Raw genomic sequence first — 27,175 nt, forward strand, 5'->3', positions numbered from 1 at the left:
ATTTTCCTGTATCTTAACCCATGGGTTTGTGCCAGTGTGGGGTTTTGTGTTGTGTGGGTTTTTTGTGGTTGTGTGGTTTTTTTTTTTTTTTTTTTTTTTTTTTTTTTTTTTGTTGTTGTTTTCAGATAACCAACCAGAAGCCTCTGAATCAAGTTTTGATTATAACAAAAGGCAATTTACCCTGGGCTTTTTGTTGCTTTTACTGACTCTGTCTTTGACTCTCATAGCTCCAAATTTCCTGTGCTTTGGCCCTCAAAAGATTGTGACTTTTGCCAGAATTGCAGTCGTTTCAGAACTACTAACCACTCCTCTCCCTCTGAAGTTGTCTTGTTTTCCTTAAAAACTCCCTGCTCCAGGTTTCCAGATGGCCTGGTATATTGTCTCTACTTTCTCTGTTTCCTATAGTTTTGACTTTTTGTACAGGAGAGATTATAGATGCAAATAACCTCTTCCTTCAAATACTTATTTTAAGTACAGTTTATCTCAGGACTGACATTCCTGCTGCATTATTTTTAAAAGGGTGCAAATGTGAGTCATATGGATGGAAATGCAATCTGCATGTTAGGTTAAGGATGGGTATCTTACTTTTTGTGGTATATTGTCTAGTAGGTGTTTAACCACTGTGTCAGCGAAACCACCACTGCTGAAGATAGATTGGATTTACTGCTTACTGTGTGCTTGCTGCACCTCTGTAAATGGTGTGGGAGGTTCTGCTGGAGTCCGGTATTTTAGTTTTTGTGATAGGGTAGTGAGCAACCTGCAGTGTCCCAAATGCAGATACAGTAGCAATGGTGAAATCCTTAGAACAACCTGTGTCTTTTAACTGTTCAAGCAGGGTGGAGGGAGGATACTAATAGAAAGCTGGTTCTCGGGGACGTGCGTTAAGAATAAAAGGCTGCAAGTCATAGGTTCATTCTGCTACATCACTTCAGAAAATATTTTTTCAATGAACTACTTCGCAGTTTCCAGCTTAACAGAAGTACAAAAGAAACCAGATGGAATTGTTTGATAACTTTTGCTTTTCTGGACTACTACTTACCTTTAAATGAATGTTTTATGAGATTTTTAACTCAACGTTTTTCCTATACACACATACACACACTCTGAACAAAAGATTCCTCAGATGGTAAACCCCACTGAAGCTAATCCTTTCACTCCTCCTCTCTCTTTTCTTGACCTATCTCCTTCTTAGAGATTATTTCCATTTCCTTGGATACCTTCACAGTAATTCCAGGCAAAGGGTAATGAGAGCGTGTCAGCTGTAGGCATCCCCTGTGTATCGGCCAAAATGCTGTATGTCCTTCCAAAGAAAGGATGCTGTTATGGCTGCTCTCCTTTCTGTTCAGCTGAAGATGTACCTAACCACGAAGGTGAAAAGAGCTAGTTCTTTATCGTCTTGGTTAGGAAAAGCTGAACACGATGGGGAAAGTGAATGGAAGAATCTAGGTGCCAAGTTAATGACAGGATGCAGAGGTTAGGTTATTCTTATCCTGTAGGTTCATTGTGCTTACTGTGAGAAACCTAGAAAAAGCAGTAGGTTTTGGGGGTTAAAGAACTGGGAAGTTTTTGGTCTAAACAATTTGACTTTGCTAAGTTCTACTGTTGGCTGTTTGGTTTGCATGTCATCTCAAATTTAACTAATTTAACTTAAAATAATTGAATTAGGTGGAGGAGAAAGAATGTGTGTTAGTTTCCTGTGCAGCATGAAATTCTGCATAGTTTTTTTTGCACAAATTCAATTATTTTGAATGTTTCCAGTTAGCTTTTTAAAGTTCATATGGAACATTGCAGTAACTCCCATCTCTAGATGAATTTATTTGGCTTTCCTGTTCTGTGGTTGTTGACGTTTTGAGCACTCATGCACTTTCTAACAATGCCTGTGTGGCTGCTGTTGGAAGCCACGGTGTCATATTTGGACACAGATACTCTAGTAAACTCTAAATTGCTCCCTGTGGAGCACTGTGTTAAAGGGAATTGTGAAATAAAAGGTCTGCAAGTCAGTGACATAATTGTCTAAGAATAGCAACAGGTAGGCATCTACGTGTTATGTTTTCGCTGTGGTGTGTTGCCTGTATTTCAGAGCCCCCCTGAAATAGCAGTTTCAGAATTTTGAACTCTGAACTTCCTTCTGTTATTCTTAAGTCAAACCCATAATATTAATATAACAGCTTTCTGTGTTTGTTTTCAGTGTCTTTGTTATTTCAGCAGAATATTTTTATTGGCAGTGTATTGTTCCAGTGGCTCTTGAGGATCTAATGTGGCATTAATGTTTCACTTCGTGCACTGTATTACCTGACCCCAGGAGTATTTTGTGGCGTCTACCAGGCCAGAGATAAAAGCTGCTGTTTGAGACTGGGAGTGCAGGCTACATTCAAAATACCAGCATTTTCATATCAGAGTAGCAGTTCCTTTTAAAGTAATTGTGCTCCAATGGCCCTATGCCCAACTGCGCAAGCCTTTGGACTGTACTTTGTGCGTAGGCACGGCTCTATCAATACAATTGCACATAAGCTCCGCAAAGCATACAAAGTTAGTGAAGTAGTTTGACAATAGCAATTACTGTGCTAAAAATAAACCAGAGGTCCATTAGCGTTAATAACTACTCCCACAAGCTATGCTGATCACTCCTGAAGAGCTGCAGAATTGGGGAATAGCGTTGTACGTGCTAAATTACTTCTTACAACGTAAAGTCACACATCGAGCAAAACAGTTTGTTTGGGTTTTTTTGTGTGGTTTTGTTGGGTTTTTTTTTGGTTTTTTTTTTTTTTTCCCCTTTGACCTCTAAATGAGTATGTAAGAGCGAGTTTGCTAAAGTTCAGAAACCTTGCTGACTTTTGTGAGCATGGATGACTGAAGGTGGCACAGATGCCTTCTTCGTAAATGGTCTTCCATATAGAGCATGTGCTTGACCTTACTTTTAAAACTCTGACCTCATAGAAGTATTGGTTTTATTGCAATTTTTAAAGAATTTTTAATACGTTGAGTTACAAAACTGTATTTAAAAAGAAAAAAAAGCATGGGGAGAAGGAGTATGGTTTTTTTTTAAGCAATTTCAATGGAGCTACTTGGAGCATAGGGACTTTTAGATCAAGACGTGGTGATTGTATGTTGGGTTGCTGTCATACTTTAAGCGGAGAGCAATTTTTAGAGTACACTGTTAATTTTGGGCACTGATATTTGTCTTGCATACAGATTACTTGCTTTCTTTTCATCTCATTAATGTCAAGCTTTTTACCTGAGATGGGTCATGTGGCATCACTGCTGGGCTAGGTGCTTTGGTCTTTCTCCATTGTGGTGCCCAAAATGATGATGACTGGAACGTGGGTTGGCTGTGGTCTGTGGGATGCAATTAGACCATGCCCATTTTTCGTTACTCTGTGGAAACTAACAGTGATGGCAATCCTGTTACATTTTAAAGGGCCAGCGGTGTGCCAGTTCAGGAAACTAGCATCTGCTGATCTGTAACTCAGAAAATTTCAAAAGCATTAAAATATAAGGCCTTGTGAATATAATAGCATGGTCATTCTCAGTTTGAAACTTGGCCTTGGATGGAAAACTATTAAATATTTATTTGCACAAATCAGTTTGTGTAGTTTGCTTAGAAATATGGAGAATGTTTGGGCTGGTAAGCAGGCAGAGCTGGTTTGTTGGTTTCTTGGGGTTTCTTTTGTCTTTTTCCTGAGTAGAATTGGTTTTAATAAAGAAGGGAAGAAGATGGCAATGCAGAGGGAAAACTGGCATTTGTTGGCCTTGGTAACAGGATCGCAGTTGCACTAGAAACAGCTGAACCAGCAGGGAGTGTGTTTAAAAACTGTAGCTGGAGTGTGCAAATGTGTCAGGCTTGTGATGTGTAAAGCAAAACAAGGCTTTGGATTTAGAAAGGAAAAACTGAGCATAAAGGAACTTCGCTTTTTATCAAACCTACTCTGCAAAGCATCTTGTAGGTGAGTAAGGAGCATGCCAACACTAATGAGAACAATTACCATCCAATAATGTTTAAATGAAACATGAGCTAAACTTGAGTAAGATAAGGATTTTCCAAGTCTGTGCCAGAAGCCAGAATTGAAGAGGGATTTTTACTTCTGCAGCTTGATACTGGATTACTCTAGTCTCTACTTCTCTCTCATTCCCTTTCCCTGTAGCTTTGGAAACAACCAAATGAGCAAAATAATCTTGTCCAGTAGCTCCATCTAGAATTACTGGAAATCTGGTGAGAGTCAGTTGTACTTCCAGCTGGTGGCTACAAAGTCAAGTGGTTCTGGTGATTTGTAGTAACACCAGTAAATGAGCGTATCCTCCTATCTCGTAATGTAGAGCCCTTCATCCTATGAATGTGATCCTTGATCACTATCTGAACAGAATTTTTGAACGGTGCCTACCTTTATTTAAATGGAAGGTAAAATCATGAGGATGTTTTGCTCTATCTTTGCACTCACTGGCTGCTGACTTGTTAACACTTTTTTGGTATTTAGCAGAGACTTGTCCAAAATACGTTGTTCTGAATAGATTCTCAGGGCAGGGTGTTGGGGCTGAGGAAAGAGCATTTCTCTGTGATTGTTTGTTGAAAAATACAGTTCTGTGGTCTTTGAACAAACAGGGAAGAGGAGAAGCTTGTGGCTCTGATTTTTGAAAAGGCAGGAGGGTGCCTCTGGTGTTTTTCCCCCCCTTAACCTCTGCCAACCTACTGCTGCCTTGGGACAGAGAAGTTAAACCAAGCCAAAGGAAAGTCCACTTTGGACATGTACTAACCTAGCAAAGCCTTCTAGAGGAAGAGAAAACAGACTTGCAGGAGTTTGTTGGCATGGTAAGCATGTGTTGCCTTTACGTTGAATTACTTACCCACTGGGTTTCTTGAGTGAGAAGACTGGTGTGCGCGTGGAGTGCTCACAAGCGTGTGCGAGGAGGAGCAGGTGGCAGTGCTCGGTCTCGGGGTGGACGTGTGGGTTGTGTGTGTGGGGAGCAGATGTTTTGTTCTCTCCTTGCACCCTCCACCCTCTGGTTTTAGGTGTTTCTCTTGGACTGTAAGAAGCTAAAGGCAGTAGATGAAAACAATGACTGAACTCAGATTTTTTTTTTTTTCTTTTCCTTCATTCAACTCATTTCTGAAAGTGGCAGTGGTCATTTATTGACATCGGGTAACTGGCTGATCATCACCTTTTCTTGCTTTTCTTTTTTCTTTTTTTTTTTTGCCTGCTATTCCTTGCTCCTTTTGGTGATGGGCTTCACCTCTGAAATTCAGAGAAATGACAAGCTTTCCTGTTGTGCAGCAACAAGGCTTCTTTATGAAGAGAAATGGGTGTTACCTCTTTCTGTGGGTCAGTGCTTGAAACGAGAAAAACGTAATCACTGGTGTACTATTATCAAACTGTTTAACTATTTTGAGTCCTCTTAAGCTTGGTAGCCTTGTAGTGCAAATTATTTTGGCCCCCCAGGTTGAGGGACTAGCCTCTACTAGCTGGATTTGGTTACCTGTGAAAGGTGATGACAAACTGAGCTTCTGCCCCAAATTCTTGATTTGGTTGCCTTAACTTTCCCCAGCCTGTGTGTATTCACGTGGCAGACGGGCACGTTGCCGCTGAGGGCTCTCCAGGTGCTGGCGAGATGGGGATGACCCCCGAGTTAGGGGAAAACCCAAGGTTTGCAGCTCTGACCTTGCTGTGCCTGTTCCTGGTTAGAATCAAAGCCAGGACACCCTTCTTGCGTGGTATGGGTTCGCTCTGTAATGGGTTAAATGGCACAGGATGAGGGAGTGGGAAGCTCTGCTTTTAAATGTTCTGATATTTTAACCTTTTAATTGGATGTTTGTTGGCTTTTGCATAACGAATTGTACTCAACTTCTCAGAGTGAGACTTACCACAGTGTAAGTATAAACTTACAACAGTATAAATATTACTTGTAATCTTACGGTCTTTTTAAGTGTTTGCTGCTCATTTTTCTTATGTTTCCCTTACATTTTCTTACATTTCCATTTTTCTGTGGAAAATTCTATTTCAGGGTTATTCGAAGAGTTTCTAACTGTGGTGATGACTCACAAGGACATCAGTAAAATTTCTTGTGCTGAAACTATCATTCTGTTTCACTTTTAGAAAACCTATTCTTAAATACTTAGGTGTTGTAATCATCTCCACATAAGACAAACACTTATACACAAAATAAAAAGTGTGAATGTAACCTTGATTTCCCCCCCTCTTTGGACACATACATTATGATTCAGTCATTAGTGATATGATCACATACTTCTTAATTCTTCATGCCTTGCCTTATTGAAAGCACAGCGTGGTTCTGCTCTGCGAATGCCTGCAGAGTGTGTGTGTGTGACCCGTCTGGTTTCCTGAAGATGTTTGGGAAGTGAATGAAGCAGGAATCTGCAGGAGAGAAAAGTACCTCATAGTTACAGACAGTGGATGATGCTGTCCTGAAGTTCTGGTGTTTATCTGCACTTTTCTGGCTCTAGCTTCTCAGACAAAGCTGTTCCTTCCCTTCTGAGGGCTCAACTTTTTGTTCAGGGATCTGACCCTCAAATTCAGGCAATTGTTACTTTTTTGAAAACCACAAGCAAAAATGTCTAAAATGTGTATGCATGTATACACCCATACATATATACATGTATGAAACTGTTGGGATGGTGGTGTTTAGGTCTGTGTGTGTGCGTGACACTTTTCTGGTTTTCCGTTTGTGCCTGTTATGGTTGCAGCATAGGGGGGTTGGACAGTGCGGGTCAGATACCAGCTGTGATCTGAGAAAGTTCAAACATCTCTTGGTTCCTGTTTTGGAACATTTATTACAGAAAAACTGGTTTAATTTAGTAGCTCTACTTGCATTTCAGGCTGCATTATAGAAACATCTGGTTCTCTCACTGTTCTTGTGTTTCTGGTCAGTTACGGAAAATCAATGAAGAGCTAGTGAGGTCAGCGCTGCTTAAGATCTTAATATTTCAATGAGGTTTCAGTGCAAAACTGAAGATGATAATTAGCCCTTCAGTTAAATTAATTTTTAGTGAGGAAGACTTGCATAAAGACAGTCTTATTCTCCTTGCTTCTTTCATGTAAACCCAGTGGGGGGATGGCTGCTGATAGCTCTGGCTATCCACAGCTGGTGATTCTGGCTAAAACACTTGATGACTCTTGCAAATACCTTTGCTTTTGTTCCTTCACTGCTGTGAAAGAGACGACTACTAGGTACATCCACTCTTTATAGAGGCAAGAAAATTTGGGAATATCCATAGGGATTCAAAAGTATGCTCTGGATATTTTCTCAAGAAACTGTTAATTTGAGAAGACGAGAATGTAATCAAAATGCATACGTAGGGGTTTTTTTTATAGCTTTACAGAGTCTTATGTTATCATTTGATGCTTAAGCTAAAATCAAAAAACTTGAAATCTTGCAGAAGACTGACAATGGAGTAACCCTGTGTTAGACTCAAAGAAGTAGCATTACATTTGTCCCTTCTGACTGTGTGTCTTTTTGTTTATGATTCCATGATACCTGTAGTATTCTTTTAATAGGACTATAGGAAATTATGGAAAATTGCTGTAAAGCCTACAGGATTAGTTGCATTTAAATGATTTATATCAATCTTTTGGCTGTTTTGGGCGATACAGGAAAGTGCGATACAAAAAGCGATAAATTATTTGAAGGGACTGGCAAGAGAGATTTTGGAACAAATGGGTTTGTAAGCTTAGGAAAAGATCTTGGAGACTCGGACCTTGTGGCAATAGTATAAATGAGTTATGCAGTTCATAACAAAATGCAGATCTGAATTTTTGGACCAGGAAGGAATACTGAAGAGTTAAACAGAATTGTGAAGAACAAAGTGAAATAAATGGAACTAATTTCTAAAAATTTGAATAGCAGTCTCGTTCATGATTATGGAAAACAGCTCAGTTTAAATGTTCTTTGAAAGGCTGTCTTTATAGATTCTGCCTCATGATTGTCCTAAGAGAGGATGGTTATTAATAAGGATTTTAATGTGAATTATGATAAATGGGAAGAGCATGTCATGAATGAATTAAATGGGGCCATTTGCGAGGGTCTCCAGAGATGGGAGAAGTGATGCGTAGCAGATAAACATGAGATTAACATTGAGCAGAGGGGAGAGACCAACATCCCAAATTGTTACTAATAAGCACTAAGGAGTGAACATCAGCCATTCTTTGTGTTGAAAAAGGCAGGCAATTTACTAATTAAAAATAATTCATAAGGTGGCTTCTCTTTTTGTATTCTGCCTGGAAAATAACGTGCGCAAGTGAAGCTTGGAGGCAAAGTAGCAAAGTGATCCTGTATAAGGAGGATTTTAGAGTTCATTGCCTTAATACTTATGCTCCTTTTAAAAGTGTTGTTTTGCTCCTTTCCATCTCTGTGTGTACACCTGCAAAAGACGAAAAGAATCTTTTTGGCAAGACTCAGTGTTAAGTAATGGAAATAAAAGATATTACCGTTTCTCCCATTACCCTAACTCCTATTAATGAATACAGCCTATGATGTACAGTGCTTTAAAGCCTGAATGAATACTATGTTCAGCTGAAACTATGGAGATGAGATGAACATAGGTAGAATGTACTATTCTTTATTTTGTACATGAAGTACTTCCTGTTCTCATCGTGCTTTTTATACACTAAAGTCATAAGATACTAGTAAAGCACTGTTCCTTTTCCCTAATTATGCAGCACAATTGGAAATTGTGGGCAAATCTCCTAATCTCCATAGTGACAGCAGAACATTTATCTAATTAGTAGTTTGCCTTTTGGCATTACTTTGAGTAAATTAGCATTTCATTAGATACCCTGGGCTACTGGGAAAAAGTTTCCCAGAGTAGTATTTAGTGTTTCTTCTCAAGAGTGTATTCTGAATTAGCATAGGTTAATGATATCCTTTGTAACTGGAAAGACACAGAGTAATAATACTGTTGTTATTCTTAATATCAGAGGGCTGCGCTTGGAGGTGCTTTGCTTTCTTTAATCCTCAGGAGCCAGACTTAAAACTTAGTCACCTTATTTGATGACTTGCTCATTCCTCAAGGGTAAAAAAAGGAGGGGGGGGGGGGGGGGAAAGTGGAACAGGTTTGAAATACAACTTGACGTCCTACCTCCACCCTTTCCCTTTCTCTAGAGGATGAACTTTCCTTTTGGATTGCAAACAGTGCAAAGCATAGTGGTGAGGACTAACCCAGAAGTCATGCTCTATCACTTGCTAATTATAAATGAGCTCTTCTGCAGTATTTCCAGCACAGCTGATCCAGAATAATCAAAGACTATTTGTATTCTTTCGTTGCATACATAAATCAGTGATAGGAAACTGGGTGACTAAGTTTTGGTGCTGACTGCCAGATAAGAAGTGTGGGTGCTTATCATGCTTTCCTGAACCATAACTTTGATGGAAAGTTAAAAGAGGTAATTCATCAAAGATGGATTCTCATTGGTTTTCTTTCCTAGTGTTAAAAAGAGCAGAAAGAAAAATCCACGTATGTGACAAAGGGTTGCCATTTCCTTTCCTTGAGTCATTGGCTGTCGCCTGTGGCAGAGGATCAGTATGAAGTATGATGTTAAATATTCTTTTCCCAAAGTGGCCTTTGCATTTACATTTGTACCACCATTTACATTTACACCGCCGTTGTCACAGTTGCCTTTTGGTAGATGGAGGCATGTAAAGGACCCGTCAGTTGTTTTGCCAAATCCAGAGGAATGAAACGTCTTCTGTTTGGGACTGCTTGGCTATCAGGCTGGATTTTGTATCTAGTAGCACAACGCATCTGGAGCTTACAATATTTGTGAACTTGGAACCAGTTACAAAAGGGACCCCCAGTGTGGCGTTGACAGATGAAGGTCCAGAGCAGCCTGTCCAGCTGGGCTCAGTGATGGCAGTTTTTTTGCTTCTGGGCTGGGTTCTCCAAGCAGATGGTCACTTACCTGTCTGGTGGTGAGGCAGGACAACCCTGTACTTTCACCTGCCCTTTGGTAGGTGTTTTCTTGTTTCCCTGCCCTGGCAAGGCTTTTTTCCTCATTTCTTGTGATTTGACACTGGGTTATCTCATGGCGAGAGAGGAGCTCATGTTACTTTCTATCTCTTCCCTCAGGCATCTTCAGTTACCCCTCTCGATCCAGTAATTATTTTGTATTCCTGTGCAATGAGTCAGCCACAGTTTTGGGGTGGATCTTCCTAGACTTTCTGCTGTGACGAGCTCCCTGTAAAAAAACCAGGAAACTAATTTTCTAACTTTGATCAAATCTGGCTTTTTTTTAACAACAACTGGAACAATTAATGGAAAACTTGAAGATGAGGGAAGACAGGATGGAAATAAAGAGGGTTTATTAATCGCTCTTTCCCTCCTCAGCGTCATTGCAGGCAGGTTCCTGCTTTCAGGTCTGGTCCTCGGTTACCTCGGTACCCTTGTAGAAAGTTCGTACGGGTGTCCAGTCCTTCCTCCTGGTGCCTGGGAAAGTCTTCCCTGCAACCACTGAGGCCGGTTAGTGCCTGGCCCTAAAATGACAACGCCAGAAAATCTGGGTGTTGGTTGACTGCCCTCCCCCTCGCTGCAGGACCCCAGCTCTTGGCTGCCACACGTTGTACTGTCCCTCGGCTGTATCCTTCCTCACAGGGGATGTTCAGCAGCTCACGAAACAGCTGGTTCTTCTTTCCACCTCCATTAAGAGGCCCAGAAACTCTACTTAAATGTACTGTAAGAACAGAGAACAGTCAATCATATCCTAGATATACATTTGAATTAACTTCCCTTTCCTTATAGGATTCTAAAGGCGCTGTGATAAAACCCTTTAATCTCCTTCTACATGTTCAAATAAATACATTTCTCTGTGTTTGTTAGTTGCGTTGATATTGTTGTTACTGAGCATGATCTAGTGAATGTGGATTTGGGACTGCATAAAATTGCCAAACAGCACCCATTTTCTTATCCACGCCCGACATAATGGTTTGTTTTAGGGAGATCTTGTCTGAGGACCTGGAAAATGTGAAGGCGATGTTAGAGGTATGTTAGAGAGAATGACTGCTGTAATCTAATGATCTGAATTCTGTTCTACAGCTTGATGACTGCACCCTGCAATTGTCTCACAATGGTACCTATCTGGATCTCGAATCCACCTTAGCAGAACAAAGAGATGAATTGGAAGGCTTCCAGGAGGATGCTGGGTAAGTAAATGTTTGCTAAATTTAGATAAATAGGCATATTTTTCCAGAATCATTGAGGTTTTGGGAGTATATGTGGTTAACTTGGTACATTCAGGTCAGCATAGAAACAGAAAAAATAGAATCCTTTCCTCTGTATGCACGTATATCTTGCCCTTTCTGTGATTAAGAATTTTATGACGTCTCTATCTACATTCACTCTTACAGTTTCTCTAAAAGGAGACAGCATACTGTAAGAAATCTATCAAGATGAATGTGTTGACTAGTTAATAAATTTTTATAGTTCTTTTGAACTTGATAAATGCGTGTGGTTTTTTTTTTTTTGAGAACTCTGAGGTCTTTCTTATACCATAGCAGTCAGTGTAGAAGATTATATTGGGGTCGTGCTCCTGAAGTTATAAACTTAATTTCTTTGCACCTTGAGATTTAAGTCCTTTTATATTCTTGGAGAAAAAGACCTGTACTGATTTCTTTTTTACTCCTGGAATATTGATTTAGCCAGCCTGGTGTGTGTGTGTGTTTTGTTGTTGTTGTTTGAACATTCTCTTCTCTTGCCTTTTTTTTTTTCAGTTATTATTGAGGGCACACATGGATTGCTGTGTCACAGCTTTCCATAAACCATCTCTGATGAGAACTGAGAGTGAAAACAAAAGTTAGCATCAATGTGTGTCTGTGTGAATGCACATATAAAATTTGCTTTTTAGAAGATTTTTTTTTTCCTAGGCCTTTTAGGTGATTGTCTTGTTTTAGATATAAAATGAACAGACAGTCTAGAGCTATTTTTGCCTTGCTGCTTGCTATATTGGACTGGATAGTTGTAATTAATTTTATGGGTGCGTTTTGGCATGGGCTTCATGCGTGTGAGTAACATAGCTGTGCCAGAAGGAAATTAACTGCATTCTGAATTGGTCAGGGCTTGTTAACACTAAGAGATGCAGCCCTTTTGCTGATACTGGTTTCTCTACTTTTTGTGACAGCTGTCTTGCCTTTGATTGATGAATATTTCTTACAAATTTAAACTGTGCCTCTGAAGATTATTTTATGTGGAGAAGCATTTTAAATATGTGTGCATTTGTGTATGTCTTCATACATACCAATTTTTGGGCATGTTTTTACTATTGGAAAATAAAGAAACTGTTCTGTTGGAAATTAAATTAGTTAGAAGAGAGTTCCTCAATAGAGTAGCCAATACAGCTAAACCGAGCCTCCCTTCCTGTGCAATAGGAGTGTTGCAGTTGATCTAGTGTTCAGTTTTATGCAGAGGTGATAAAAATTGTTGCAAAGAACATCAAGTTTGTATTTCCAGCTAACTTTTTTATTAGTTGAAAGCAAGTAAGATGAAGGAAAAATCTTCTCTTTTAATAGTTTTTTGTATTAGTATGTGTGAGTTTGTCAAGTCACGCTTTCTTTCCCTTCCATTGATGTCTGTGTGATAATTCTGGTAATTTTCACTTCATTGCTTTTGATACCCCACAATAGCATTGCCATGCAATTCGGCAAGCCAGGGATGACTTGGTATTTTTCTTGCCAGATTTTGCACTTGAAATGGCAAGCTACTTTCCACCTTGTCTTAATTTCTGCTTCCTTTGGGCACATAAAATCAATGATACAAATTGTTCCTGAAACACGATTCTAATTTTCTCTGTGGTGCCTATCATAGGGGGAAAAAAACCCCTCAACGCAAAACATGTGGAACTACCTGTGCTGCTTGGAGTTTCATGTCTACTGTGTTGTTCTGAGCTCAAAGATCAGGTTATGTTTTTATGTACTTTGCATGCGTGTGCAGGCCTCCTCTTAATTGTGCAATCTGTTGTCAGTTGAGTAAAGTAAATTGCTTCTTCCAATGGCTTGTCCTGCCGGGTAATGTGAAGTCTGCTGGGAAGTCCTTCATTCCTCTGCAAAGATGAATAGGGAGGTATGAAACTGGGTGTACTAAGGTGCATCACAAAAGCTTGAGCTACAAATTATTATTGTAATTATCTTTTGAAATGGGTTTTGTGAAACGACAGAGAACAACTATTGTCTCACCTTCATCGGTCTTTGCCCTGTTCTCTGAAGTTGTCCCTGTGGTAATTGTGGGCCGATACGAAGTTCTGTGTTTTCACGTTTCGGCTGCCTGCCTTGGGTGCAGTACCAGGACAGGCTGTGTTAGATGCTGCCATTGTAGCTGTTGTGACCCATCTGTCTTTGATGTCTTCCTACTACAGTCCTCCTGCTTTCTTACCTTCACGATGAATTACGTAGGCGGTGGTAGTTGAAAAGGCTGAAGTGGTGAGAATGGAGAGAAGGAAGAATGGGGGGGGGGTGTTGGGGAGTAAATCAGGTATGGGTCAGGCAGAAGATGAAGAAAGTAGCTTGGCAGGAAAGGATCTGACATTTTGGGGAACTGTGAGCTGAAAGCAAATCAGTGGTTATGGTGCTGTGAAAAAGGTAAGGGGCATCCTAGGGTGTGGAGCAGGAATTTAGCCAGTGAAGCGCAATGAACTTGGTGACTTCATTACTGGTGAGGACTCACCTGGATTTCTGTATTCCATTTTTGTCCATATTTTGTGAGAGAATGGGAGGATGATGAGCAAGAACAACCAGAACTTCAGAGATCTGTGCAATAGTTTCCCCCAACGACTTAGTAACATTGTCACTTCAAGGTAAATGCAACTTGTGTGATGTTATCCAGAAAAAAGGAATATTCTAGACATAGGGTAGCAAATGCAGTCAGTCATGTCCTTTTCCATCCCAGGTTTCTCGCAAACTAAACTCCGTTTTTCGGCCTTGCAGCTCTGATCTTTTGCCCCTGCAGAGACCAAGGTGCTGAGCTGAAGTGCTCCAGAGCTGGAGCTGCTGGCTGCAGAGGTTGGGTGCTTAGCAGCAGCCCGCTGTCTGGGAGCGACTGGCCGCAGAAACCACTTAGTCTCTCTCTTTCTCTCTGGGTCATTTCAAGGTCCTGCTCTTAATCTTCAAAGCTTTTAATTTTCTGAGATTAAGCTTCCTCAGGACCTGCCTTTTTGCCATGCTGAGGCTGTTGTGCTCATCAGGGTCACTGAAGCTTGCTGAACTCTGAATGAAGGATTTAGTAGCTGGATATTCATGGCATTTTTAAAATTTTAGATCCTCGACTGTGGAAACGCCTATTAAGAGTGACCAGAATGTCCTGCAATCTGGCTGTGTTCAGCATCTTTTTTGCCAAATGTTCCTGTTTGCCCAGGCAAAACTATGAAGATTTTTATTTTTCAGTACACTGCTGAAAGGATTATAAATAAATAAACAAACCATGCAGGAGACGCAATGTTACAAATTTTTATTGGTGTGAGAGGCTGCAGGTGTCTGTTTCATCTTGGAAGGTTTGGATGAGTATAGGGAAAAATGAGAAGGATTTTTCTTCAAGAAGAAAGAAGGGGATGGTGGCAGTTAGGCTGGAAGTTTATGATGTGTATCTGTAAATAACAGGTATAAGAAACACATGCACTAATACACAATTTCAAATGAATCCTCTTCCGTTACCGAATATAATGAAAAGAGGCTTTTGGTAGTTGCTGTCCGCTCCAGCAGAATCTAAACTTCTGTTTAGGGAAGAAGAAGAAAACCCAACACACGTGCCCTCTTGGCCTGTAGAGCTAACTGAGCAAAACATGGACAGGGATGGGACTCTCTTCCTCTGTCCACAACTTTCGCTGCTGCCATTTGCACCTTTGGGAATAGCTCTGGGATTCAGGAGAATTGGATTGTTTTTATATGGGTTTTTTTTGGGGGGGACAGTCAGCATGAACAGTTGGCCAAGCAGTGAGGCTGGCCCTGCAGAAGGTATCACAACCAGGAATTGGATCAGTAAGAGCATGTAGGAAAACTGCCTTTCTTTTCAAGTCTGGCATGTATTCATGGTTTGTTTGCTTGTTGTTGTTCGGTGTTTTTGTTTGTTTGTTTTTACATCCCCCCTTGCTCTCAACACAAGTTACTTTGTGGACGCTTAATTGTGTAAGGAGGTAATGTGGAGGTAGTTTAGGTGGGCTGGCTGTTTTGTTAAGGTGCCTGTGACAGGTAATGCTCTTTTCCTTTGTTTACTTGAGATTTTATAGAGCGAGCAAGAATTGTCAAGAAATTTATGTTTTTAAATTACCATATAATTGCCCAAGTTCTTTTTATGGGCATGTCTTAACAGGCCCTAATGATAGCCCACAAGGTAATGCAGTCCTAAATCACAGAACACAAAAGTTCCTTCAGACAGCACTCTGTAAGCAATGGAGATTTGCTGAGGGAATATGTTTTTAAGACTTACGTTCAGCAGAAAGATTGTTTTAAAGTACTTCTGACGAATCACTTCAGCGCTAATGTTTTTGCATTCCTTCTAGACACCCTGTCCCAAGCCGTTTTGGCTAGGTGAGTCCCATTTAAGTTAGAAGCCAGACCTTTTCCCTCTTGATGCTGCTATTCATTCTGAGCTTGATTCGGAACCTGTCGAATGCAATGGAGTCTGGCAGGGATCTTTAATATTCTTTTCCTGCTTATGTACTGTATTTTTTAACCACTTAGACTTTGATTAGCACAGTTGTGAGAATGAAAATTTTTCGTCACTTTTTTACGTGAGGAAGTTGGGGATGCATTATAAGGTTAACCTGGTTTTTGTCTAATAAAAATGATGTGGCTCATTTCTTGAAGCAGTACGGCCAACTAGCAGATTCTATGTTGATTTTTGTATTAGTTTGAACAGAGTGTATTTGTATTAGTTCACTGTTGGAAAACTTTCTCAACTTATGACAGCTTTCTTTCCATGTTTTGTCTTGATGTTGTTTCCATGTTTCTCAGTTCCAACAGCAAGAAAAATAAGGGAGGTGCCTGTGACAGATTGTCATGGTGTTGCTGCAGACAGTAGAGACTGTGATTGCTTATTGCAATGATTTACTCATGTTTTGAAAGATGTATTAGTCCACCTGAATATTTTGATTTCTGTGATATCTAGTTATTACTCTGTCCAAATGCTGAATCTGAGAAATGTAATGGATGGTCACAATAAAAACATGGAACAAAGCAAACAAACAAAAAAACCCCCAAGCTCCACCAAACGAAAACCCCTAACAAAACCCCCGAATCCAAACAAACAAACAAAAAAACAGTCAAAACAAGCTTCTTTCTATCAAGAAGACTGAATTAGTTCAGGAAATTGGTGCACAGTTAGAGCAGGTGGGGTGTGGAAGATTTTCTTGTGTTTTGCTTAAGGTGCTCCTTGTATGTCACATATCATGCATCTGTCCAGTGAAAGATTTTGAGCCGAAAGGCTCAGAACTGTAGAGGAACATGATGCTATGTGGGCCTGAGTGACAGTGACTCAAGTGCTTCTGCTTTTCATCTTGGCTTTCTTAGGCCTTGAATAGCCTGGTGTGTTGTTCAAGGGTTTCCTGAAGTGGGACCCTCCTGCTTTCTCTCATGCTCTTTGGTTAGAGTCTAGATGTATTCAGGCTGTCATATAGCTGAGAGTTTATGGTAAGTTTTGGCAAGTATAAGACTTTATACAGGGTAGCGGTATTCCAGTCTATAATGTATCAGGCTAAGATATCGATCCACATTTTGAAGTGAACAATTAGCTAAAACTTTACTGTTGCAAAATAAATGGCCGTAAAGATTAAGTTTTCACATTTCTAATGAAATACATTGATTTTTCTCAATGGCTATGTTGGTGCTTTTTTAATTCCCTCCCTTCCAAAGTTTGAGGGCAATAGCTATTACTACCCATGTTTTCAAAACTTTATGCAGCTTTTTAACTTCTTAATTTTTAATCCTAATAAAATGTCTTTGTTTATAAAAGAAAAAATTCGTTAGAAAGAATGTTGAAATTAATCTTTAGGTGGAACTGTAGAAATTAATTTTTGTGGTTACCTTGTGATATTCCTTGACAGCAAAATGAAATAAAATAACAGGTCCCATAGACTTTCCCTGTGACAGAACAATAGGCAAGGCATCTCTGAGCATTCATACTTCCAGAGCATGTAATCAAGAATAATTAATCAAATGTGCCTGCATTTCATAGAGCCTGACAAATGAGACATGTGACTTTGAAGGATGTGCCCTGGAAGTAGGATAGAGGCAATTAACACTTGAATGTTCCACCACAGAAATTATTGACCAGTTATGAGAGAAGAATTTCTTGTCAGTGGATCTTCTCAACAAGGTATCTTGTGAAGAAGGTGGTTGTCAAATTGAGCTTTCCTACTAGTAGTAAAATGCTACTACTTTTGTAGTTAAAGAATGAAGACTGTTGTGTGAATGTAAAAGGTATTTAGAAAACAAGCATCTGAATAAATAATAGCAAACTTGAATAAATTTTACTCCAGACCAAAGCTTGTTTTCTCATGTACTCTCAGCTTTAAAGCTGGCTTGATTGTGTAGAAGTAAATATCTTCTGTATATATCTAGGTCAGAGACTGCAAGCTGCTTTGCTCGCACCAAATGAGACAAAATGCAAGACCCGTGGGGGCTTGTGGAAAGAACTGGTCCTCACCTGCTTCAGTGGGCTGGCCAGGAGGGAGCTGGAGGGCGGCAGTCAGTGCAGAAATTACGGCGATCACCAGTATCTGTGGTCTGTGGTTAAAGTCTGGGAATATCAAATGGGGCTGCACTCAGTGCACCTTACAACTTTGTTCCGGTCTGGAAAGAGAACCGTCAGGCAAGTAGCCTACAAAAAAAGTTGAGATACTGCATAGTCTCACTCTCATCGACGTGTTGATGTGCCCTTCAACGGGAAGCAGAGGTGGTCTTGCTCTTTTTCCCAGTGCCCCCAGTCTTCCAAGCTGAGCCATGTTCCTTCCAGCCAAGAAGGAGCCAGCGTCCATAGTGGTGCCTTCCACGACTTGGACGAGGAGGCAGGTCATTGCTTCGTGAGCTCTTCCCCCTCTACGTGGTTTTGGTTTTGGGGCAGCACAGCCTGGGTGGTTGGTGACCTGACTGGGGTGGGTCATGGGCAGCTCTTACGGGTGGTGCTTGTGCACTGTGAAGGGACCCAGTCATCTTACCCCATCATCTGTGAGTAGCGTCAAAAGCTCATGCAGGCTTTTGGGGTGTGGGGCAGCACTTCAAATCCCAAACATTAAAATATTCTGCAGTCTGGTTTTGTCCTGTGGAGTTTTTTTTGTGTTTTTGTTTTGTTTTTTTTTGGCAAGGGTGTTTTTCTGTGTGTGTGTGTGTTTTTTTTTTTTTTTTTTTTTTTTTTTAGGCTTGACTCGTTATTTTATAGCTTGTGGCTGTCAATACCAAAACAGCTGTGTCTTTCTCCCCCACTTTGCCTCAGAGTTTACTCACAGCTCTCTGTTGTCGAGGGAAAAATCTACATCTGTACCAAGGTATCTGTGGAAACATTTGAAGATTTGCTATTTTTGAATTTTAGTGATTACTGCTGGCAAATGAATGCCATGAGTGCTTTTCTTCAAAAATGATTTCCATTGCAAAATGTATTCAAAAATACTGTTGTGCTTAGCTCTCTCCCAGGCCATTACCTACGAAATACAGTGCCAAACCAAAAAGTGTGTGAATAATTTTTACGATTTTTCCTAGGACAGCCTTTTTTAAAGATAGTCTAATTTGGCATTCAGGTTTACATGTGAAAATAGCTGAGGAGTCCAGTATTTTAGGATGGAAATTTAAATGAAAACAGCTTATAGAAACAGCTGATGCCAGATGTTTTATTTAAAAACATTTAATTTTATTAACATTGAAGCTCCTTAATAGCTGCATTTGCTCTCTGCCCTCCTCATCGATGATGAGGTTATAAGCTAAGTGAGCAGCTCTTGAGGCTTGGAAATGTGTTTCTCTTCAATTTGCGAGGAGGAAATCCCTTCCTCTCTCCAGAAACAGATCATCTGCAGGACTTCAGGTAGGGCTGCCAGAAAGTGCTGTAGGACTGCTCTGAACGTGATTCCTGTTGTGAGTAAAACCATCCATTTGAGGATCCAAACCTCGAACGACAGCAGCACCGTGCACACCCACCGTCTGCTGGTGCAGCTTGCAAACTGGTGTAGTATTGCAGCGTAATTGCCCTGAGCGTGTGGGCAGCTGAGTGAGTTTGTGCTGGGTAATTAGTAAAAGCTGTGAATTTACTACACTTCCTATTCCACAGTAATTATTTGTGTGTGTGCGTCTACCCTGGGGTAAACACAAAGTAGATGTGTATAAGCAAGTTCAAACTCTGTTTATCCTGTGGGAATTCATCTGTCTACGCACTTCGTGTGTGTGTGTGTGTGTGTGTGTTTGTTTTACCACTGACTAAACTAAGGTAATAATTCACTTCTGATAAAAATAAATGTCTCAAATTTAACCTCCAGTTATGAACTAGCAGTTTAAACCACTGCAAATCTGTGACTAGCCCAGGATCTCCAGTAATGGAGCTGTGAAAATTGGTGACTTCTGCCAGGTTTAAGACCACAGCAGTACAGCAAAATAGTAATTTATTTCACGTGTGCTGCTCAGTAATTGTGCTCGCTAGCAAAAGCATTGATGGCCCAGCAATAAATGCAAAGCCAATTTCCTAAATAGAATTAATATGGAGAAGTGAGTGGCCTGAGGGCAGTGTGTTATATTTAAGAACTTGTATGAGAAGTTATGAAGGAGCCCTTGCCAAATATGATGCTAATGGAAAACTTCCAAAAAGCAGAAAGGGACCCAAAGAAGTATGTTGATCAATGCAAAGTAGAATTTATTTTTATGTACTTATGTACACGCATGCATGTTCTACTGCAAAGTCAGACAGTTTTAAAATAGTTCTTGCTGAGTCACGTTAAACTGATCACATCCTGAGAAAGACCTTAATTGGCCAATTAAGCCAGTAGGACGTAGCTTTGAAACATGTTCTGTGTTGCTTTGCTTTGGTTAATCTTTTCTTTAGGTTGTTATCTTTTTAGTATCATCAATGAAATTGGAAAATCGTGAAAGATAGAGTTTTTTTCTTTAAGGTGTTAGATTTCTAGTAGAAGGGAAAAAATTATGAGAAAGTTATTAAAACCATTCTTTACAAACTAAGTCAGTTTTTTGCTTATTTTTAATTATGAATAAATAATTATGAAAAAAAATTAGAGCTCTCTTTTGGTACTCTAACTTAGAATTGGGTCAGGTAGCAGGGGCCTTTATGAGAATGAAAATGATTGTGCAGGTGCTGTCTGCTTCTGCTCTGCAATTATGGAACTTCTCATGAAGTTGGTCTGGCACTTTGTTCTCCTCGAACCAAAATTGTGGGAGCACCAGAGGGACCTATTGCCTGAAGAAGTGGAAGCATCAAGTGACCCAGCTGGGGGAGATTCATTTATTTTACTTTCTTTCCTGCCCTTGTCCTGTAGGTTCTCAGTTCTGATCCCCCCCCCGCCCCCCAATCCTGATATTTCAAGGCATCCGCTTCTCCAAGTGCAAAAACGAAAATCCTAATGTAACAGGAACTTCAAAGTGCAGGTGATAGAAAAACCACATGACCAGAAATTACCTGGTGTAAAGATTCCTGGGAGGAATGTGCAGCCAGAGTTTGAGAGCTACTGACAGTGGTGGGAAATATAGAACCTGAGAATTGGAAAGCATTGGTCAAGTCACTTGTCATCTCCGCAGAAGAATGCAATGCAAGGTTGAACTAGAAGTGAGGAAACGAGCCTTCTGTTTTTGAGTTTTACCCAGAAGCAATATTATTGTTAAAATAGCACTTCTAATGTAAGTCTCTTCACCATTTGCCAACTCAAAGTTTGTGTTTTCTTAATGCAAAAATCTCAGATGAAGATTTAACTGATCATGCTATCAGTGTTTCACGATTGACAGGGTAAACTTCCTGCTGAAAACAATTACATATGGATTGAACTTTTGGGGTGGGAAGGGACACAGCTTTGTTCACGAGTAAGGACAGCTCTTGAAAAATGGTCACTTGTTGACTGCAAAGGCAGCAGTCAGCCCTCAAATATTTTAGGGGCTGTTGGAAGGTTACTGTTTTAATGTGTGGAAATTGAGCTATTGGCAACAGAAATAACTAGCATGATGGTTCAGAAGGTAGGGGAAGGGGGTGGGGAGGGGATTCTCATTTTCCAGCTTCTGAGGTTTGCTTGCATATAAACTACCAAAAAGGACAAATGGAACAAATGTTCCCCCATTTTAACTTGCTGCTTTTCACAGTGTGTCAAAGTGATTCCTTGTCTTCTGGCAAAAATCATTGCCTTGTGGTGAGGTACATAGAAGACTCCACCCAGACTTTTACTGACACGTACTCAGAATACATTAGTAATAAATAATTAGGCACTACTAATGTGGCTTATAATGCATACTTGGTGAATCCCTTGAATGTTTCACTCGACCCTTTTGAGTTTCTCATTTTCTTCCCTCTTCTTCCATTATATTTCGTTTCTATTGAAAAAGAGGAAGAAAAAGATGAAAACCCTGCCTAGTAAATGTTACGCTTGGGAAGAGTAAGTAGGTGGATGTAAAAACCCAACACCTTGTAGTGACTGTATGTAGTCCTTATTTGCACAGTTACAGGGATAAGAGTGTGTCAGCCAGGGTGCTTTTCCTCTCATCAGCATTCACATGTAACTTTTTGTACGGTATATAGGTTGTTAGTAGGGAATGAGGTAGTTAATTTTTAAATTCATGTTGGCAAACACAGAACATATTGGAATAATTTACAGGAGAAAAAACCTGTACAAGTCTCAGCATACTTTGTTCCTTTGCATACTGTTGCTTACACTAATAATTTGCAAGATTTTGCCTGCCCAGTTTTTCTTTAGGGAATATGCTGTTGGGATTAATTTCTACTGGATTAGTCAAGTTTTAATTATTTATTTATATATTTGTATTCAGGCATCTGAAGAGTCTCTGTTTATGCATTTTTATCCACTCTTGTTAAATGATTGTTACTTTAGTAAATGTGTTATGGTCCAGGAATGCTCTGAATAAAACAACTATGTTAATCAGATGACTCGCAAGTGTATTGCAAGAACAGGATGCAGACACATTCTGACTTAACGCTAAGTTTTTAGGTGGAAAAACTGAGGTAGGAAAGGAAAGTCCATTGACTTCATTTGAAGATGAGTGTGTGTGTTTGCCTCCAGCTGCCTGTCATGTACGAGAAAGGGTTACCAGTGCTGTCAGTCATTTGAAGTGTATTGGAGGTGAATCTTAGCATTTAAAAGACTGTTTTTGTAATTATTTATTTCCTGAGCTCCTTTGTTTCTATTACTCAATGAGAATAACATGAACTTGAACATGATACTTGGATCATTGGATGATGATCTGTGAAGAACTTCAAAAAGGTTATTTGTTTGGGTAAGATTTGTGGGTGACTTTCAGAGAGATTCTTAACTCCTCTCTCCATGCACGACTGTGCTCTTGCTCCCTCTCAAAAGACTTGGCTTTTACACAACTTTTTTTTTTTTTTTTTTAGAGTGTCAGGATTTTTTTGGCATCTGTTGAATCTGCAGTCGAATGGAGAAGCATATCATATTGAAACTGCAGTCAAACCCTATCTTAACAACACTGAAATCAAAACTTACGATTTATGCTGTCTGATTAATAGCAGGTTAAGAAACACTTTGCTTATTGTGTGTGTGCTGGCTTGCAGATCTTTTTCAGGGAAAATCCGATAGGCTCAAGTGAACTCTGGCGAAAATTTCATCTCTTATGTGTTCAACAAGGAATTACTTGTTTTCCACTGCTGATGTGGAGTACCTTAAACTACAAAGCGACTGACTGTGAGGCAATACCCCATTGCAGAAGTGTTTTCCACTCCCTGAAAGGCGCATGCAAGCGAAGATGGAAATACATAGGTGCTGAAATGAAAATGTGGAAGCCAGTTGCAAAAATAATGCACTTCAGAGTGTGCCTGCTGTCACACATTTGCTTCTGGTGGCATGTTATTGTCCAGGCTTCTCTTGTGGGAATCAGTGGCTCCTATTTGAGCTTAGGGATTGTTGTTGGATGTTGTTCTTATTAAGCTACTCCTCTTGGAAAAAACACGGATGTGATTATTGGAGAAGGTTGATGGTCCACCAAGAAACCCGAGTGCTATGAGAGGCTGTAACAAAATGTGAAGCATGTGTTGTGCATGTGTGCTTTGAAGGCTTTCCATGAAGAGCAGCATTTGTGTTAGGTTTTCATAATGGTTAGGTTGTTACATCAGGCAGAAGTAGATGCAAAATTTTTATAGGATAAGTCGTCAGGTTAGGCTGGCTTTAAATGCTGGCGGAGTCTGAAGATCTTGTCAATGTTACTAAGTTGAGTTCAGTTTTCATCCAGCCTATGCCCTCTTTGGGATAGAAAGGCAACAGCCCACGGTGTTAGTTTAGCTTGACTCAATAACCTGTTGTGTTTGCTTTGCTAGCGGTCATGAAGGATGATGAAAATACCTGATATTTCAGGAGAGGCTTGGGGCAAGGCAAACAGATGCCTGGCTGATCTGATACCACCTGGTTCAGAGTTGGCCTTGCTGTGATTGATTTACTGATATTGAACCTAATAACAGTGTGAAAGACTGAGGGGGGGGGGGTGTTGAAGGCTGGGGGGTGGGAAACCTTCCTGTCTAAGAGCAATTGAAACTAATAAAAATGCAAGGTGCCTATACTGTTTGCCAGTATCCGGTTTCACCTTTATTATCCCTGATTTGGTGAAACTGAAGAGGGTAAACCTTTATCTAACATGTAGGTTTTTATGTAGAGTTTCACAAGTTACACACAGGCTGCAACTGTGAGCCGATTGCTCTTTACAGCGCTCCTCGGAAGCAGGGTGAGGAAGGCGTAAGCTGTGCTCTTAGCCCAGTGTCGTGGGGCAATGGGAAAGATAAGGTCCATGCTCTGGACCTCCAGACTTAGACTCCCTTTACTGCTGTTGCCAATTTAAATTGAAACTTTTAGAACTTGTTTTCCACCATGTTTAGGTTGTCTTACCAGAAGCACCGCTGGGATCCAAAGGAAATGATACTACTTAGTTTAAAAACCAAAACACATACACGCACGCACAAACTACTCTGGTTTTCAGAGGTTTTGTGTAATTGTCCTTACTAGCACAGCAAATTACTTTTCTCTCTGAGTTACCCTCAAGAATTATCCCTATCTAGAACTGACTGATAACACTAATCTTAAAGGATGAAATCCTTGCTTGGAACAGAGTAAAGTGAGGGTCAGGTTGTGGGAATATGCTAGTTTAAAACTGCTGTGAGGATAGGGTATGATTGTTTAGTATTATTTTTTAAATTTAATTAGTATTTTTTTTAAAAAAAACAAAACAAAATCACCCCAACAAGATGTATCACTTAAAATCCAGACACCACTGTAGTTGGCTTAGTGGTATAATCCAAATTCTAGATCATAGAGTTGGGAGGGTTTCACTTGTTTGCTGATAGCCGTATGAATGTATGTAGCACTTCATGGAAGATTCAGATCCAAGGTTGTTATTACGGGGCTAAGTTTTCTTAAATTCCTTAAATATTTCAAAAATGGAAGAATGTACAGACCCTAGCAAAGAGTAGAGCTTAGACACTCTGTCTCTTATCTACATTAATTGAAAGGCCCCAAGTTGTTTGTGAACTAAAATCATGGTTTCTAACAGCACCCTACTTTGCTGCTGCTTGTGAGGGCCTTTTGATGATTCAGGTGTCCATGCTACAGATTTTTTTTGAGCGAGTATAATGAAGTACAGTAAGTTTGCTTGATATCCAACTATGTTCCTAGAGTGTGTTATTAAAACCCTTGCAGCTTATCTGCTGCTGTGCTATAAAGCTGTGGTTTTTTCCATGGTTGTCAAGTATTATGTAGAAAGCAAAACAGAAGCCCAGAAGGGTGTAGCATGACCTTTTGCAGAATTAACACCTTCCATCTAAAGATCTTTTATTGAGACATTGATCGTTAATAAAGCTTGAAAAGTAATTTTCTACTTTGCTTTTAAATGATAATGTGTTTTCAGAAGCATTAAAGTTTTAAAACAAACTAAATTTATTGAATTGAAATATCTAGGCCTTTAGCAAAATATTAGGAAGTTTGAATGGTTGCCTGTCCTGAAAGAAAGGTTCATCAGGAAAAAAAGGAAACATTGATACAGAAAACGTATGTTAATTGATGCATTCCCCTGTCTTACAAAGATGAACTTTGACAGGGAAGTGACTGTGGTCTTCCTTGCTAATAATGATAATGAATTGTAATTGGATATTTACATAAAAATCCCATTTTTGATACCAGCACTCTTTAGTATAGGACTGAGGAGGAGGGATGTCTGTGTCCTAATAAAATAGACTCCCATAAAAATGCTTTTCAAAGTTTCCTTGAAACATTCAGAGGAAAACCGGGTCTGTGGTGTGTTTTTGGTTGGTTGGGTTTTTTGTCTTTCTTCCTTTGTTTTTTCTCCTTAAGGCAACATTCTCAGTATTTCTCTTCTGGTCAAGGAATTGCTAGGCTCAAATATAGGCTTTACTTTGGAAAAAATAACTATTATAGACAACCAATTTAGGTACTATTTTCAAAATGTCATATAAATTAAGTCTTGGAAATATATAATTGAGCGAAACTATTTGTAATATATACATAAACAATGACAAAATAAAGCATTTATATTGCAGAAGACAGGCACTCAGTGAGCTGTTGGTGTGTATTTATTTACATTAACTTACTGGAGAAGTTGAAACATTCTGTGTCTTGGTAACTCCAAAGACTAGAAGTTAATCTAGTAGCGATAATGATTCTGATATCAACATAGATGTCAACAGAATGTAATGTCAGCATAATATGTGAAATTTACCTACTCTACTGCTGCTAAATTGCAGCTATTAAATTAACTCTATTAAATACTTCTTGGCTTTTTTTTAATAAATACTAGCCAGTCGCACGCACTAGAACGTACACTGTTTTTTAAAAAGTCATACCAAGAAAACTACAAGCCTTAGTTAAGAGTAGATTACAGGCTTTGTTACATGCCTAGGTTTTGGTTTTAATAAATGAAGCCTGTTTGTTTGAAATAATTTTTTGCAGGATATTTTTGAAACCTTTTTAATGCAGATGCCTTGTCTGTCCCACGACACACCCCTCCTTGTCTGTCCCGTTCTATGGCTGTTGACGGGGGTCTTCGCAGACAGCTTTGCATGGCTCAGACTGCAGTATGGTTTTATTCTTTCCTAGTCAGCCTGGTTATGGCGCCCAAGGATCTTGAGCTTACTTCAATAGTCAGATAGGTACTGACTCTTCTATACCATTATTATGTTGCTTTACCTGCTGTTCCAGTGCTATAGAGGATGTCTAGCTGATGCTTATCTGAAAGTTTTAAGTCCCCCACATCCTGTAGTCTCAGAAGAGCAAAAAATACAGTCATAAAATGATCAGAGAAGAGAAATTATATGAAGAACATAGAGTGGAAGGCATACCCAAGGGTGATGCGGGTTGGCAGGGCTTGCAAAACCCAGGGTGAGTCTGCTGGTGTTCCTTGCTCAGTGAAGGTCTGAGAAGAAGTGCCTCAACATTCTCCCCGTGCTGAAAGGGCGGCTGGTCCCGAGCAGGTCGGCCGTTTGCTCCCACCGCCCCAGGCAGCCTGCGGAGCGACAGGTCACTTGTGAGGCCACGGCAGGCAGAGTGGCCGTGCTTTCCTTTCTGTAGCAAATACATTGTGCTTTCTTCTGCTGGAAACCTCTCCCTGTAAGTCAACAATTGATTTTTAAGAAGTTAAAAAAAAAAAAAAAAAAGTAAACTTGCTTTTTGAGACCTGTTTAACTAGAAGCCTTTGTTGCTACGCTTCGTCTCCTTATTTTTGAAGACATGATCTTCTGCTGAAGTGTTTGATGCAGAGAGAACATTTACAGCTACTTAAAATATTATACTGTAGATTGTTTTCTGAAAAAAATAATAATAAACGGCTGTTGATTTTGGTCCTCGCACCTACTATTTTTTTAATGTATACACTCTTTAAAATCACTTGTACAGACCTCCTGTGAAGACTGTGTGCTGCTTAAATAACAGCAACATGTAAAGGCTGGACAAGACCTGACTCCTACAGAAGCAGGAGATGGGCAGCTGCCGCGGTCCCTGTTTTGCAGATGGGGGACACAAGGCGTAGGAGA

General features: G+C 39.9%; 1 protein-coding gene across 6 annotated transcripts in view; it reads left to right on the plus strand.

Moving 5' to 3' along the window:
- Nucleotides 1-27,175, plus strand: part of FHOD3 (formin homology 2 domain containing 3) — a 388,990-nt gene that overhangs the window by 24,694 nt on the left and 337,121 nt on the right. For all 6 annotated transcript variants that reach the window (XM_075022703.1, XM_075022701.1, XM_075022699.1 and 3 more), the window contains exon 2: nucleotides 11,036-11,142. In XM_075022703.1, the coding sequence (XP_074878804.1) occupies nucleotides 11,036-11,142 (107 nt within the window). The remainder of the gene's footprint in view (nucleotides 1-11,035; nucleotides 11,143-27,175) is intronic.

Source organism: Buteo buteo, chromosome 3, assembly GCF_964188355.1.
Source record: "Buteo buteo chromosome 3, bButBut1.hap1.1, whole genome shotgun sequence".
NCBI lineage: Eukaryota > Metazoa > Chordata > Aves > Accipitriformes > Accipitridae > Buteo > Buteo buteo.